Raw genomic sequence first — 15,791 nt, forward strand, 5'->3', positions numbered from 1 at the left:
AGGGCAAGCAGTGATTGTGGTTGTGTGATAAACAACACACAGCGTGGGAACTGCTAATCTTGGGATTTAAGAGAAGTAAAAGAGTATTTTTATAAATATTTCCTGGAATCAGTTTATTTTGCCTCTTTCAATATCAGCAGATTGAGTACTGATGGTTATTCCCCATACATAGCCTTAAAAAATTCCTGGGGGCGGGGAGGGGTCTGTCCATGACACACGCTACTCTTGTGAAAAGAACATGCTTAATATTGTCTTATGTGAGATCAATGCTCCTCCCAAGCCAGCTGCTGTGTTTGACAACAGCCATTAAGGGAAGCTTTGTGGAAGTCACTATTACCCTCTATGACTCAAACTTCGAAATGTTAGATATCTATTTTAAACTTGCCTAATTTTTCTCCATAACCCATAGGAATTTATCCAATGCTTTTTTGAATTTCATTTTATTTTTAATGTGTAACTTGTAACTTCTCTTGAAACATAGACCATATGTTCTATGCTGGGCAAAAGCATGTCATGTTGTAATAGGAAACGATATTTAATTTTCAACGATGGTCCCTGGCTCTCCACAATCCTTCCTATCATCTCAATGCTTCTTAATGCTTATAAATCACAATTAAGAGATGGTTTAGGCAAAATAATGCTTAGATTCATGGCATGGAATTCCCTGCAGTCCCTGCCAATTTTATGTTCCATGAAATACTACAAAATTCCGTCTCTGCCAGTGAGTCCTCACAGAAGGAAAAAAGGAAAAGTAGCTTCAGTTTTTCCATTGGACTTAAAATCACAGAGAAATCCATCTGATATGCAGTTATTCTCCTTGAGTTAGGATGCTTTTTAAAAACAAAAGTAATAATTCACAATGGATTACTCTAGGGTTTACATTTAAGATTGACATAAGGAGCGTAATGCAAAGCTACTTTTCAGCGATTATAGTGAATACTGAACATTCAGAAATTATTAAATGCCTGCTTTGAGAGGTCATGGAGCTGTTGTTACACTCAAGGGTTGGTGCCAGTATTCATTTTCTGTGATTGGTAAGGAAAAAGAAAACTCTGCATTACTATCAACTTCTTGTCTTTCTGCACAGAAATCATGAGGTTCTGGTGCCACAATGTCAACAGCAGACAGCCTCTGCCTAAAGAGTTGACCTGCAAATCAGAGTTCCTTTTAGTTAACTGGCCAAACAAAAACAAAAGCAAACAACAAAAGACAAAAAAAACCCAACACAATAAAAATCCAACGTTGACAACAAAATCCCAATCTCTAAAGCTTTTGTGAGGGTAGAGGGGACAACAATTTGACCTGATAGAAGAAAGAACTACCCCATTTTTGAGGGGTAGACACAGTCACAGCCAGCTGTCTCCTTTTACTCAAAAAATTCTTTGATAAATTAAGCTCCTAGGAGACTATTGCTTTAGCCGAATCTCATTTTCATATATGTTAAATCTATAATGGTACATTTTCAAGAGTATCATATAATTTCTGCGATGACAAGTGGGAGTTTCAAACTCTTTGAGAGGCTGAAAGAAAATCTACTTTAATTGAAAATATTTTCTGGAAGCACATGAAGAAAAGAATCAGTGTTTAGCTCAACATTTTGTCAGGAAGGGAGGAATGAAATTTGTTCAACAAGGCATTATACTATTCATATGGCTATTACAGCACTGAAAGTCATACTATTCTCTGAACAGCCATGGACAATTTCATTCTTTCTACTCCCTCAATTTCCAGAAACAGAGGTAACTGCCACTTCCTGAAGGGGCGCCAAGGATCGACGCTCATAAGTGGGAATACAGCAGCACGATGCTTCAGCGAGTTATCAGAGAGATCTCTATGGTTACATAAAAGACATCATTTACATACTTCTTTCCTTAAATATGCCACAACTACAGCATCATCACTCCTATGACTTTGATCTATTTAAATAAAGTGAGAAAGGCAAGCAACAGAGGCAGAGCAAAGAAATTTCACATTCGCTGCCACCTTTTTCTCCAGAGGAAAAATTGCTTTCAAATAGTGCCTACATTTAAAGGGAAAGAAAGAAAAGGAGGGGGTACTCAGGTGATAAATATCAGTTTATTTGGCAAAGAAAGAGTTAGGAACCAGGTACAAATGTATAAAATTGCATGGATTGGTACATTTTACTTGTTTCTTTATTGAATGAATAGCTGACATGGTAGGAAGGCTTCGGGTGCTAGAATAAGTCAAACCTGAGTTCAAATCATGGCTCCACCAATCACTAGATATCAATCACAAGTAAGGTTATCTACCCTCTTATCAATTGAAAATGAGGATAGTTATAAAACAAAAGCAATGTGTCTGTACCCCCTCATCATCAAGATCAAATGCAAAAATGCAGGTAATAATGTCCAGCACGTAATAAGTACTCAGTAAACATTGACTACTAATACAATTATTTATTTAATGGACTACATTCCACTTCCAGACAAGGCTGGACAAGACTCAATTCTCTGAGGAAAAACTGGTGCCAGGGCTGGGGAACCCTTAATTTGAATACAAGAATCCAGAGATTTAACTTCAATAAATGAAGCTATTAAGGGCACCACTAAAGAAAATATACTGTTTCAGTTATGTAAATTAGGTAGCATCTCAGATTTACTATTTTTAAGTTAATACGTACCTTTTGTTGGATAAAGAGAAAAGAGGTGAGAGGTAAAATGGCAACATAAACAGCAAGATAGAAATAAACATTTTTTTCCATTGAGGCAATAAAGAGAGACGAAAATCATAGCAACCTTGTAGTTATACCCCATTCCATTTGTTATCGTTTTTCCTCTTCTAAGAGAAGAAAAATGTCAAGTGGTAATAGGATGGACATCAACTCACAGAAACAGAAGGAAACAAAACTATAGAAAGCATCTCTTGATACAGTGCAAGGATTAACCATGAAGTCCAAAACTGAAAATTAATTTTGTGGTTTCTAAGGCCAACAGTGTGTAAAAGGAAATGAGCGCGGGTTTTCAGTTAATTTGAAAAGGCATGGCACATGTACCTGCTTCTTTTAAAGTGCTGCATTTCTGATATATAGATGTCCTCAAGGTGGGTGCCCTCACATTATACAGTCTTATCTTCTCAATCCGAGAGTCAAAGACGCGAAGCAGAGGATCCTTCTCTTCCCACTGAGACATAATTTTATTATCAATAAAGGTGGCAAACATCTGTGTTTCAATGAAGCGTGAAAGAAATGGCAGGTAAGGCTCAGGCTGGTCAGACAGAAAGGAAGCCTGTAAGGAGATAATTAGGAAATTAGTGCAAAGAGACCATCTCAACTTTACATGATAAATCTGAAAATTATTTTTTGCTAAGGTCATTCTTCTTTAACCTCATAACACACAAAACTGATGCTTGACATTCAAAAATCCTTAAAAATTCACTGCGCTTTCTTTCTTCTAAATTCATGGAATTTAGGTCACTTCAGTCTTTAGCACTGATCTTACCTTTCAAAACTGATTTACACTCTGATCCTCATGACCATTAAGCAGAAAAGAGAGCACCACTAATGAAAGATGGTGGATCAGTTGCTACATGATCGTCAATCATCCTCTTTACTTACCATTAAATTTGACCCCTTTCCCCGGTTGGCTGTAATTTCTTCTGCTTTCTATTCCTAGCCTACGTAATATACCTCCGAGTCATAAGGCAGTGAGGTGATTAACGGACACACGATAATGATATATACATAAGTGATAACCTTAAAAAAACCAACATGGAATTTGGGCTTATAGGTGAAATCTTTTTGTTCTTCTTAAAGTGGATGTTTTTCTAGGCCACCACGCTGTTAGAGACTGATGAATGAGTGTTAATTCAAGATTAAACTTCTTCCAGACCAGTGCTGACAGTCTGGGCCTTAACTAAAAAAAGCTTTGCCTGAAAAACCATCTGAAGCAAGCCAAGCCTTTGGAAAATGTGTGCTACCAGCCACACGTTTCTGTTACCAGTTTGTCTGCTGCATGGGATGGTCCGGTCAATCGTAATCAGTTCCTAACTCAAAGTGTTGATTTTTCTCTGTGGCTCTTGGTCCACGTGTGTACAGGCATTCTAGCTGCAATTTGGTACCAGCTGAAATTTGGAAGAGAATTAGTATTTCAGCTGCTGGGTTGATTTTGCTTTGCCTTCTTTTGAGTAGATGCAGTGTGGCAGAAGCCAGAAGGGGAAAGACCGAAGTAGGTTCTGATATAAGGTTACTCTCCTTAACGCTCATCAGCTTCTCTCTAGCATATTTATTTTTCATTCTGAAATTCAGGAAGCCTTTTAAAAACTTCCTTACAGAAACCCAAACTCAATTTAAGTGACTCCATAGTTCAGATGTATTTACATAAACCCAAATAGCCAGAGGAAGGTTCGCGGTAATCTCTAAAAATCAGTTCACTTCTTCAAAGGTATTTTACAGATAAACATCAATTTTACTTTTTATGGAGCAAACAGCCTTTTTTAAAAAATGCACAAAATGTCTGGCTTTTCATACTCAGACCTTCATGGACTACAACATCTAAAGTCAGCAAAGACATAGTTTGCAGGACCAATACGTGATAGTCCTGTAAATTTTCCTAGTGAAAAAGATGATTACAAGCCAGCATGAAACTTCCATTTCTCTAGGGGTTATATAAAAAGAATTCCATTTATAGTCTGAAGCTACATAAAGATTAGGAAGGAAGAAAGTACCAGTGCTCAATTTAGATAAGAATTTGAATTGCCGCAAGGATAAATCATGGGCGTACACAGATTAGTTCCAAGCTGGATAGGAAAAAATGTGGAAAAATGGTTAAGCTTAATGAGAAAGGAACATAAGAGCAGGAATATATTTGGAAAAGGGAAGCCTTCTTAATTTATTAAAGAAGTTTTTCTCCAATATAATGTGTATCAGAACTTAACTGTTCAACATAGTTTATATCGTCCATCTGAAAAATTATCTGATGAGATCAGAAAATAATCTTTTATACTACCCACCTTTACAAAAATTTTTTATTAGTACTTATTTGTCAGATGCTCCAAGATCGTAGATTAGTCTCTTAGAAGGTATTCGCCCCTTTGAGAGGTCTTTCGTGACACAAAGATCCCCATTTAGCGAGAAGCTGTAATTCATTCTAATAGCAATAACATGCCTCAGCAACCAAGGCAGGGGACTCAACTATGCCCTGGTGACCTGAAAGAGTTAGTGCCCATCCCTAAGTGCTTTTGTCTGAAAAAAAAAAAAATCTGATGGATATGTCAAGGAAATCTGGCAGAAGAATACTCCATGGTAACCTTAGAAAGAAGCTTCGACTTCAGCAGGACAATCAGACAAAGCTTCTTTCCAAGGTTTACTATAGAATATCCTTCTGCCAGATTTTCTTCACAAAACCATCAGATGTTTTTTCTGTCTTCCCTTTCCAAAAACTGGAACAGAGCCTCAGACTTACAGTCATAAAACCTCATTTATTCACTCTTTCTCTCTTTTGATCCTAAAATGAGTTAAAAATTTGGCTTCTGAAACTAAACGGTTTGTTACCTTTACATGGATAAGTTGTGACTTCACTATAGGTTGAAGACAAAGTATAAGGATATATTAGAAAAGGAATAAGCCTCATTGAACTAGACTTGATCCTAAAATAAGAGTAAATAAAACTCTTACAAGGGGATAGTGTTAACAGATTTGAAAAACCTGTGAAATCTAAGAGTTTCTATAATTCAAGCATTTTCTAAGTATAGAAAATTTTAAAATGAGGCTAAAGGCAATTTAACACACTTCAATGACCAGCTTAATGAGCTAGATGATTTGCTTTCCTGCAAAATTACTTCATGTAGTGCAAAATGCTGGTAAAGAAAAGAGAGAGAGGAAAAAACGTGTGTTTAAAAAAAGTTAACAAAAGCAATAATACGGCCACTAAGAACCCTAAGAAGGGAAGCGATGGTTCTTTTTACTTTGTCAAAGTTCTGCATCTGCTCCCGGTTGGTCAGCCAGGATTCCATGTCCTGGGCAGTCTGAATCACAAACGCTTCGTAATCTGCAAACATCTGTGTGAAGCGGTTAGCAAAGACCTCTCGGAGCTGGACGTTGAGCTGGTAGTCCCTTAGTTCTGCCTCTTCGCATTGCAGTTTTAAATCCTTTTCTTTTTCACCCAGAGGGGCAGAGAGGTCCGTTTTTTCCACTGTCACACCGGTCCGCTTGGCCAGAGCCTGGAGGCGGGCTATGGTTTCATTGCCCTTGAGTAACTCGTACATGCTGATGCTGTTAGCAGAGACATTGCCATTCTTCTTGTCATTGACCAAGTCTTTCAGAACCAGATTCTTCAGTTTGGTGGCACTCTCACTGCAGTGCAGGCTGCCTTCCGGAGGGATCCCAAACTGAAGAAGAACTTCAGAGAGTTCCTGGATAAAATCCACCTTATTGGGGAACTGTGGGAATTCCTCAGGCAGCTCAATAAAATGGTTGTCAATATCCACAAAGCACAAATTAGCCTGAAAAGGAAAAAAGAGATACAAAGGTTTTAAAATAAAGGAGGTTTTCTGTTCTCAAATATTCTTGCCAACTATTATAAACAAAATCATAGATTACGCTGCCTTTTATGTTAACCTATGTGATAGTCCTGTAGATTTTCCTAGTGAAAGATGAGATGATTATTCAAGGTTAAGAATTTTTTATTCTTTAAAAATAAATCTCTGATGCCGGCATTTTTCACTATGTGAGTATTTTTATACTATATTTACCATATGAATAATTTTCTTCGGGTCTCATCAATTTATTATAATCTGGACAGGATTCTCTCACAGATGGCATCCCCAAAGCATTCCCACGCTAGTAAAGGTACACAGACTCACAGCACCTGACAGTTAGAAGGCAGCGGGTAAAACTCTCACTGAATGAGCCTGAACTTTCTATGCCATCTACTGCTCTAACACCCTGTGTAATTTAGAATTAACAATGATTGCTAAAATTCAGCAGCTGTAGTACGCCAAAACGGGATTAAAGTGGCAAAAAGCAATCCAATTCACAGAAAAATCCACAAATTTTCACTTTATCCGAAATTAGCTTCAACCTCTTAGACAACAAAACCATTTCAGAGTCATTAGACAAGCAGCAAGAGGCAGAGAGGGGCAGTGGAGACAAACACTTAGACAATTATAAATGATTAACCCTTGGATAATTAAGAGTTGACTTGGGAGATATCTTTGAGTTGAGGAAGAGGAAACAGAAATCCGAGGAAATGGTTCTTGAGTTTGCTTACGCTCTAGATTTAAATAAAAAGATTTTCAAATATTTTTCAAGCAGATATGGAAAATTCAAGGGGCCAAGTAGCTGCAAAAAAATCCTGATTATCCCTCAGGTACATGATTACTGTAGACTCCAAAACAGTATTTTACCTTTACCTGTTCATACCCCCTTAATCAGAGCAAGGTTGTCAGCGTAAAGGAAGACTGTGCTCCGAGACTGGGAAGGAAGTGGGGGCGAAGGTGCAGCCCATCACATAATACTGATGTTGACTGCATTAGTGGCTGAACACAGGCATGGGGTGCAAGTTAATAAGCAGAATAGGAAGCTTCACCTCGTGTTTCCCCGTTCCCCTGCACCCCGTGGGCAAGGAGAGAATTTATACTGTGTTCTGATCTTGAATGTCAAGGTAAAGCGAGAAGAGGAGATTAACCAGTTGGGTCTCTGTTTTTCTCTTTCAATGCCTGCTCTTCCTGTTAGATGCTGATGAGCAAGAAGTATAGCAAAGCTTCAAACTAAGCTCAATAAAAACTCAAGATTTCCCCCCATCCAAAAACAGAGAATCAACAATGATTCTTCAAGCTTGAAGTAACCTTCGAATACAACCCTTTAATTCTGCAGATGAAGAAACTGAGGCCCAAGAAGGTAGGTGACTTCCTGACACCTATTCCAGATATGCATCCTCAAACAGCCTGGTGGCTTGAGGAACTTTTTTCTCATCTCCAACGTCAACAGTTTCCAGTAAATAAAGTAAGAGCTGAAGTCACATCTTGCCAAAGACAGTAGTGCTGCCTACAGTTTTCTTTAAATCCACATCTTTATATGTTTCTACAGTCTCTCTAGAAAGCAGGATATACTAAAACGTTTAAAGGGAGAAAGTAGGTCACCATAATTCCATCTTTAAAAATGGAAGAAAAAAATTTCAACTTGCTAATCTAACTGGTAACCAGCAACCTCCCACCACTTACATTTTGTACTGTCTCCTTCATTAATGCCTTCCTGCTAGCCTTTACTATCTCTCTCCTTCTCCCACGAAAAGAGAAAATGATACATGTGGGGACATTTTAAAGCTTCTTATGCTCAGGTAATTGCTGCTGAGCTGAAAGTGTATGGCAAGGTGGGTGTTCCAGCATCACAGCTATGGCCTGTCTTCATGTTCCCACGAGTGTCTCCTATCCTCCATGTCTGCTTAGCAGGGCCCAAGTTGGGGCTTTATCACAAAGGAGAAATAGGAAACATGAACTTGTATTATAAAAACTTATTAACGAAAACCCATAAAGCCCTTTTTCTAAAACCAAGAAGAACTCCATACAACAGGATATTCAGATAAGCCACTTTCTCACTTTTAATACCATTAAATTAGAAAAATTCTATGACAACAGCTCAAGAAGTATTACATACGCAATGAAAACTATATTTGACATCTCAGTCTTAGGTTGTTTTAGGACTAAATATTTCTATGTTTTTTACTGATCAACACTGCCCAGAAGCCTTCGCAATATGTACTTACTTCCAGTTAAAAACAACAAACATTCCCTCATAAGTAAGGGAACAAAGACTTGAAGCATACTTATCTTTTCTGCCATGAAGCCTTCCTATGTCCCTATCTTAAAGACATTTTGATTTCCTCTGTATATATAATTAATTCATTCATTCCTCTTACTAATATTTTTTTTTAGCCTCTGTTATTGATATTTGTAAATGACTTAATTTGGAAAGCAGAAATCACCTCTTATTTATCTTGATGTCTCCCAATGTATCCTACACTAGTAGTGTAAGGGATAACGGTTTGCTGAACGAATAAATAAGGCTCAAGGAGATGGTCGTTTTGTGGAACCATAAAAAACGTAGGGAGGAGGAAGCAGCATCCAGGAACGTGAGGCCAGGGCAGCTCTCTCCATGCTTAGTGAGGGATCTAGTTTCCCAGTGGCTGAAGTTCAGCTGGCATAAGGGTAAACCAGGGGAGAACACTTCAAACAATCCCATAGAACCTCAGGGCAAGATATGACAAAAAGAAAGTTGGCAAAAGCAATTCTGTTTCAGCTTTTCTCTTGATTTTTTTTGGTCCATCATTTACTGTGAAGACGAGCAAGAATGGCAAAAAGTGAGGTACCGTTCTATGCAATTAATCCTCAGCGCTGTATCTTTCCACCATCACTCTCCCCACTCCACTCTCCAAAAAAGTAATTTAACAAACGGTTACCTGTGCCTGTCATTTCGGAATCACGGGGAAAGTGAGCGGGTGGTTAATTATAAGTCTGTGTAGTTACATTAGTTAGCTAACAGTCAAAATCATACTTTCTTAAAATAATCATTTTGTAAACTTATCATTTTTACAACTATTCTAAGAAGCCCTGTCACTCTTTTTAGCTATGATTTTATTTTACAGTTTTCAGGGAAAGGGGGGTGGTGAGTATTACTAGTGACTGTATTTATGTCACTTTTTAAAATGGCTATTATTATACCGACCTCCCCCATCCCAAATTATGTGAAGTAGATTATTTCATCTCGTTGTAAAATGATACCAGAGTCAGGTGATATACTGTTAGCCTTTTCTTCTAAAACAGCAATGTACTAATTTCTACTTTCTATACAGAAGCACTATTTTCACATCTGATTAAGGTTATTGCATATTATTCTCCTCTATGAATAGATGGGTATGTATATTTATTAAACAGTGTTGATTCAGTGAATGGAAAATTAGGAAATCACAGATATTACTGCAAGAGCTTTCAAAATTTTTAAGTTTATCTTTAGAGTCAGAGGATACACATAGAGACAGAAAAATTCCCAACTACAAATACATCAAGGTGGAATTTAAAAATTCTCAACAATTATTACTCATGCAAAACTGGAAAGATAATATTTACACATCTAAACAAATGGTATTATTAAATATCATTTGATTCACATACAAACAGACCAGATATTCCACAAGAAACTAAAACATGTCACCATTTAAGTCTTTAAAACACAATGAATTTGGCTAGTCTATTTATTTTTCACTGGAAATTTAAAGGATTTATTTCTTTGAACCAACAAGATACTTGGATTAATTTAGTAAAAGAGAAAATGAGAGTTCAGGGAGTAGAAAAAGGAGGTAGAATAGGGATGCACAAGCTCAAAAACAGCAAGACAGTTTGCATGTGTGTTTTATATGATCTGAACCAAGCTCTTTCCTCCTGAACAAAAATGTTAATTTTGCTAGGGAAATGTTCATTAGAATAAAGTAAGCAATGGATGATTTCAGCAATCATTACTGGCTATAACGGCTGTGGCTTAGTGTGTTACTTTAAATTCACTTATTAAAATGAAGATCTCTATGAGAAATAAGAACAAATAAAAGTGAAACACTGCATGAAAGATTTTATTAAGAAAGGTGCTAATTAAAGAGCTAATAATATAACATAATTAACCATTTTATGTTTTCTAATAGGTCATGGCCCTCTCATCAATATTCCATTTCAAAGGCTTTACATTGCAATTCTGAGTACCATTAACAACCGCTGAAAATTAGATTCAAAATGCTTCCAGAAATTCCTGCTTATTTTCTTCTTAAACAACATTTGAAAATACAACACACAGAAAGCACAGTAACCTTAAGGTGACCTAAAAACTAGGGGTTAAAATTTTTATCTCGGCCACCTCGCCACATTGACATTTAGAAAAAGCTGACAACTAGCCTTAGGTCTGAAAATAAAGAACACTGAAGTATTTGATATTTCCATTACCCCTAGCTTGCTGAAAGACGTTACTCTTCATTTGATGGAGGTCAAGAATTAAAGTCACCTTAATTAATACGAGGATTTAAAGGATGTTAAAATTGGACTGTATTGTTTAAAAACAAAATTTACAACATAAATGGGGGGGGCAAGAAATGAAATGTCATTAGAATAATAAAACAACTAGAGAAGAGTACTATTGCTCCATCTTCACAAATTTACAGCCGTGGAAATTCACCATGGTCCTGTTTTCAACCACGTTTAATTGATGACTATGTCACAGGAACCACCAGGAGTCAGGATCTGCGTTCTACGGCTCAGGTCCTGCCCCAGACCTACTTGGGAGATCCAGAATAGTCAGAGACATGGTTTGGACAAAGACAATGCTATCTAACAAAAGTAGCCTTGACCTAAATCAACAAACAGCAAATGCTTCATCGTTCATTATAAGTTTTACCTCTTGAGGAAGTTCTAGCTTAGAACGGTCAGTTCCTTCTTTTGACTGAAGGCCCATCAGATAAGGGACAGGAGCATCAAGAAAATGCAGCAGGGAAGCAGGGAGGATGGGCACATAAACATGCTGCCATTGAAATGGGAACAAAAGTGTGGTGATGCCTTCCGCCACAGTCATCAGGCGCTGATAATCTGCACAGAACAAGGAAACATGGAGGGGAAGATTCCAAGTAAAAACACAATCACCGCATTAAACTTGAAAATACCAATTTCCAGAAAGAATTCTTAAGCTAATAAACAAATAAAATGTTTCTGTATGACCATGCAGAAAATAGGTCAGTTCTATCCCACCGTAATTAAAGAGTTAAATGGTTTCACTTGAATGGTTTTAAGGGGTCTGGGTAGGTGGGGAACATCATCATACTTGTTGCTTCTGAAATCACTGGTATGTGAATTTACATTCTCTTAAATCTAGAGAAAATAAGAATAAAATTGCTCTTGGCACTTCTCCCATTGAAAATGTACAAGAACATCACTTTTTGTATACATGCATATCTATACAATCCCCAATTCAGAGACTCTTTTTTTCTTGTATATATGATCACAGCTATAGCCTATAGTTAGCTTGACTATATTTATCTTAGCCTTCATTTTGTGGGTGTAAGAAATCAACAGATATATGCATTCACAGTCACACTTCCTATAATTTAACCCCCAACTAGAGAACTATCAAATCTAGGGACAAAGTGAAAGTTACCAGAAAATTAAAGCTTGTTTTTTGTTGTTGTGTTTTGTTTACATGAACTAATTTATCAAAACTAAAAACTGTCTACAATATTAAAGTGCTCCCTTTTCCCCCAGTTTTATTGAGCTATAATTGACACATAAAAATCCCTATTTAAATCCTTGGAGACAGAGCTGTTTCTGAATGGATTTTTTTTTTTTTAATTTAGAAAGGTAATATTGTGCATATGCCGTAGACATGAAATATCTAGGGCGGCACTCTGTAATCAAACACAGTAACATTTCTGCACCAAACCATATGAGTGTCCTAGTAGGGCAGGCGACCAAAGAATTTAAATAGGGTCACTTTGGTTCAGGTCTGGCTTTGCCAATAAATAAGTTACAAAAAGAAGGTTTGGTTTTCAGAATGTTTTTGGATTTGAGAATTGAAGAGAAGGGATATTGTGGAATTGTAATAATCCTCTTACAGAATTCACTATGCACAAATATAGTAAAATCTGGGGGAGTAAGACTGGAAGAGTCTTTTAGAGAAGGTTAAGGAAAATGATCGGATGTTATTTGGGCCACATCAACTCAAAGAACCTGACCAAGCAAAAAAGGGAAGTTTTCCATTTAAAAAATTTTCTTGTGTTGCTTTATAATTTGTAAATGACTCCCTTAATCGTCTACAATGAGATTTTTGGTAATGAATCATCAGCTATCCATGGCCCAAGTGTACTTAAAATTTTCCTTATTTGATTCACTACTAAAACTTAAATTTTAGGGGTAAACCTGTTTACAGGAATTCTAAAAGACAAATACCAGGTGGCCTGAGGGGTGGGGTCAGACATGAACTCAAAGAGCCGCTTGGACCCGTTTACCTGAGGTGGGGATATGGGGATGGACGGGGACAGACACACAGACACCCAGGAGGTCAGCTGAGGCCCAGAGAATCTTGGCTGAAATGGCTGGTATTCTGTGAAGGTGGGGAGGTGAGGAGTTGGGGGATGAAGGGTGTGGTCAAAGGAGATCAGACAATTAGCTACCTACCACTCTGCTAGTGACGATCAGGCAGATGTTCACGCTGTAGGAGACAGGAATGTTTTATCACGAGGGTAGGGTGGGGACAGGGAGTTGACCTGAAACCTTTGAAACCTGCTGAATGCCCCAGGTTTAAAACAGGTGTAGTCAGAGCTAACTGCAGCTCGGCACTGTAACAAGACTCCATTATGGCGCTGGTCCCAGGGGCTTTCTCCTCCACTGAGGGCTCCCCAAGGGCAGAGTGTGATCTGTCTTATCTCCTTTAGTCCACAAAGCACAGGGCCTAGTTCACAGCCAGTGCTGACCAAAATTTACTGACACTACTGAATGTTATACTTTTCTCCTCTTATTGCAACAGAGTCCTAGCAAAACACACACACAAAAAGGAGTAGGAAGGCAGGCAGATAAGTAATTATAAAAAGACCAAATCTAGGGAAATGTCCTCAAGATTCTCTTCTGTGGCCACCTATTTAAATCAAGGATTGGAGTCTTTTTTTATCTTTATAACCTTAGCACTTAGCACAGTATCTGGCATATAACAGATGCTGAAAAAAATTTTTTTTCTTTTTCTTTTGCTTTGTTTTTGGTGAGGAAGATGGGTCCTGAGCTCACATCCGTTGCCAATCTTCCTCTTTTGCTGAGAGAGATTAGCCCTGAGCTAACATCAGTGCCCATCTTCCTCTATTTTGTACATGGGATGCTGCCAGAGCATGGTTTCATGAGTGGTGCGCAGGTCTGTGCCCCAGATGGAATCTGCAAACCCCAAGACATGGTGCAAACTTAACCACTATGCCACCGGGCTGGCCCCTCAAAATATTTTCCAATAAATAAATGAATTAGTGGGATAAAACCATACAATTTTGCTGGATATCCACAATTTAAATAGACTTGATTAGATTTTGTCCACATGAGATTAAAGAACCTCTGATTTTTCAATAAGAGAAAATGTTAACTACTCAGACAAGAAACTTTTCACTTAAAAATCATGGGGCTGGCCCGGTGGCGCAGCGGTTAAGTTCGCACGTTCCACATCTCAGCGGCCTGGGGTTCGCCGGTTCAGATCCTAGGTGTGGACATGGCAACACTTCGCACGCCATGCTGTGGTAGGCGTCCCACATATAAAGTAGAGGAAGATGGGCACGGATGTTAGCTCAGGGCCAGGCTTCCTCAGCAAAAAGAGGAGGACTGGCAGTAGTTAGCTCAGGGCTAATCTTCCTCAAAAAAAAAAAAATCACATTTCCTAATTATGTGCATTCCCAGGCACTTTCTAAAGAAAATTCAAATATCCACTTATGCCATGGATGGTGTTTTTACACAGAGACTTGCTACCAAGTGATTCATTCTAACTACGCGTAAGGAGACCTTAAAGGGATCAGAACTACTGCTTAGAAACAAATAGCACATTTCGTCTTCTACGTTAACAGTGCAGAGATTTTAATGGTGAAACATAACGCAGGTTTCCCGAGGCCCTTCAGAGTGGGAAAGGACTCTCGGGAAGCTTCCATAGCTTTTTGGAAGTGACTAGAGAATGGAAAGTGCAACGTTGCCCCACCAGGAGGACGTATTCCACGAGTCACTCCTCAAATTTGAGGGGAAGAGAGCTCACTGAAAATTGAGAAGGAAAAAAACATAACTTCTTATCACTTCATTTAAATAAATTCATTTAAATCATAATTGGACTGATTCAAAATGTACAGTATGTCCTATGTAGATGGACTATTAGAAAAATAACTTGACTGTTCTCGTCTATTTGGCTAACTTTTAAAAATTGCTATTAGGGCTGGCCTGGTGGCACAGCAGTTAAGTTCACACATTCTGCTTCGGTGGCCGGGGGTTCGCCAGTTGGATCCCGGGTGCGGACATGGCACTGCCTGTCAAGCCATGCTGTGGTAGGCGTTCCACACGTGAAGTAGAGGAAGATGGGCATGGATGTTAGCTCAGGGCCAGTCTTCCTCAGCAAAAAGAGGAGAATTGGCGGCAGATATTGGCTCAGGGCTGATCTTCCTCAAAAAAAAAATAAAATTGCTATTAGTTTTATCGCTGGTTTCTATGGAGTTTTATTGTCATAAAAATAGTTACAGAAAAAATATTATCAGGGTTTTTTTGGGGGGTGGGTAGTTAATTAAAGGTTCATTTTCTAAGACAATCACTTCCTTAATAAAAGGTCAGTGTTTCTGACTTAGCTAGCTTCTTTAAAAAGCTATGATCTGGGTTTAAAAAAAGAATTACATTTCTTATAACACTAAGTAGGAGGAAAAACTACTTAATAGTCCTTAAATAACTTAAAATAGGGGAATATTCTTCCTCCAATCCCTTACCCACCTCCAACTTCTAAATATCTTACTTAAGAATAAGTCTTTTTAAGGAAAAGGAGGAGTGAGAAGATTCACTTGGTTAAGAAATACTTAGTAATCATTTATTCTGTCAACGCTCTCCAGTCAGGACCCCCAGGAACAGATGTGTATGTGAATAAGTGGGTTTATGACCCACTGTGGAGAGGAAGAACACACGTGGGGGGAACTGCGGGGTGTCCTGGTGAGAGGGTTTAGAGAGACCCTACAGGAGGATTGGGGCTGTGTCGGGATAATGCGGGGAAGGGTCTAAGGAAGTGGAGACTTGCTCTGGATTGGGTGCTGTCAGAA

General features: G+C 38.2%; 1 protein-coding gene across 6 annotated transcripts in view; it reads right to left on the minus strand.

Annotated features, from left to right (window-relative positions):
• DENND5B (DENN domain containing 5B) overlaps positions 1-15,791 on the minus strand; it is a 179,044-nt gene that overhangs the window by 54,930 nt on the left and 108,323 nt on the right. For 4 of the 6 annotated variants that reach the window (XM_070621002.1, XM_070621001.1, XM_070620999.1 and 1 more), the window contains 4 exons: positions 11,390-11,577; positions 5,923-6,459; positions 3,014-3,245; positions 1,062-1,148 (listed from right to left, as the gene is read on the minus strand). In XM_070621002.1, the coding sequence (XP_070477103.1) occupies positions 1,062-1,148; positions 3,014-3,245; positions 5,923-6,459; positions 11,390-11,577 (1,044 nt within the window). The remainder of the gene's footprint in view (positions 1-1,061; positions 1,149-3,013; positions 3,246-5,922; positions 6,460-11,389; positions 11,578-15,791) is intronic. The other 2 variants (XM_070621004.1, XM_070621003.1) reach the window with 1 other exon arrangement.

The sequence above is a fragment of the Equus przewalskii genome, chromosome 5 (genome assembly GCF_037783145.1).
Source record: "Equus przewalskii isolate Varuska chromosome 5, EquPr2, whole genome shotgun sequence".
In the NCBI taxonomy this organism is placed as follows: Eukaryota; Metazoa; Chordata; class Mammalia; order Perissodactyla; family Equidae; genus Equus; species Equus przewalskii.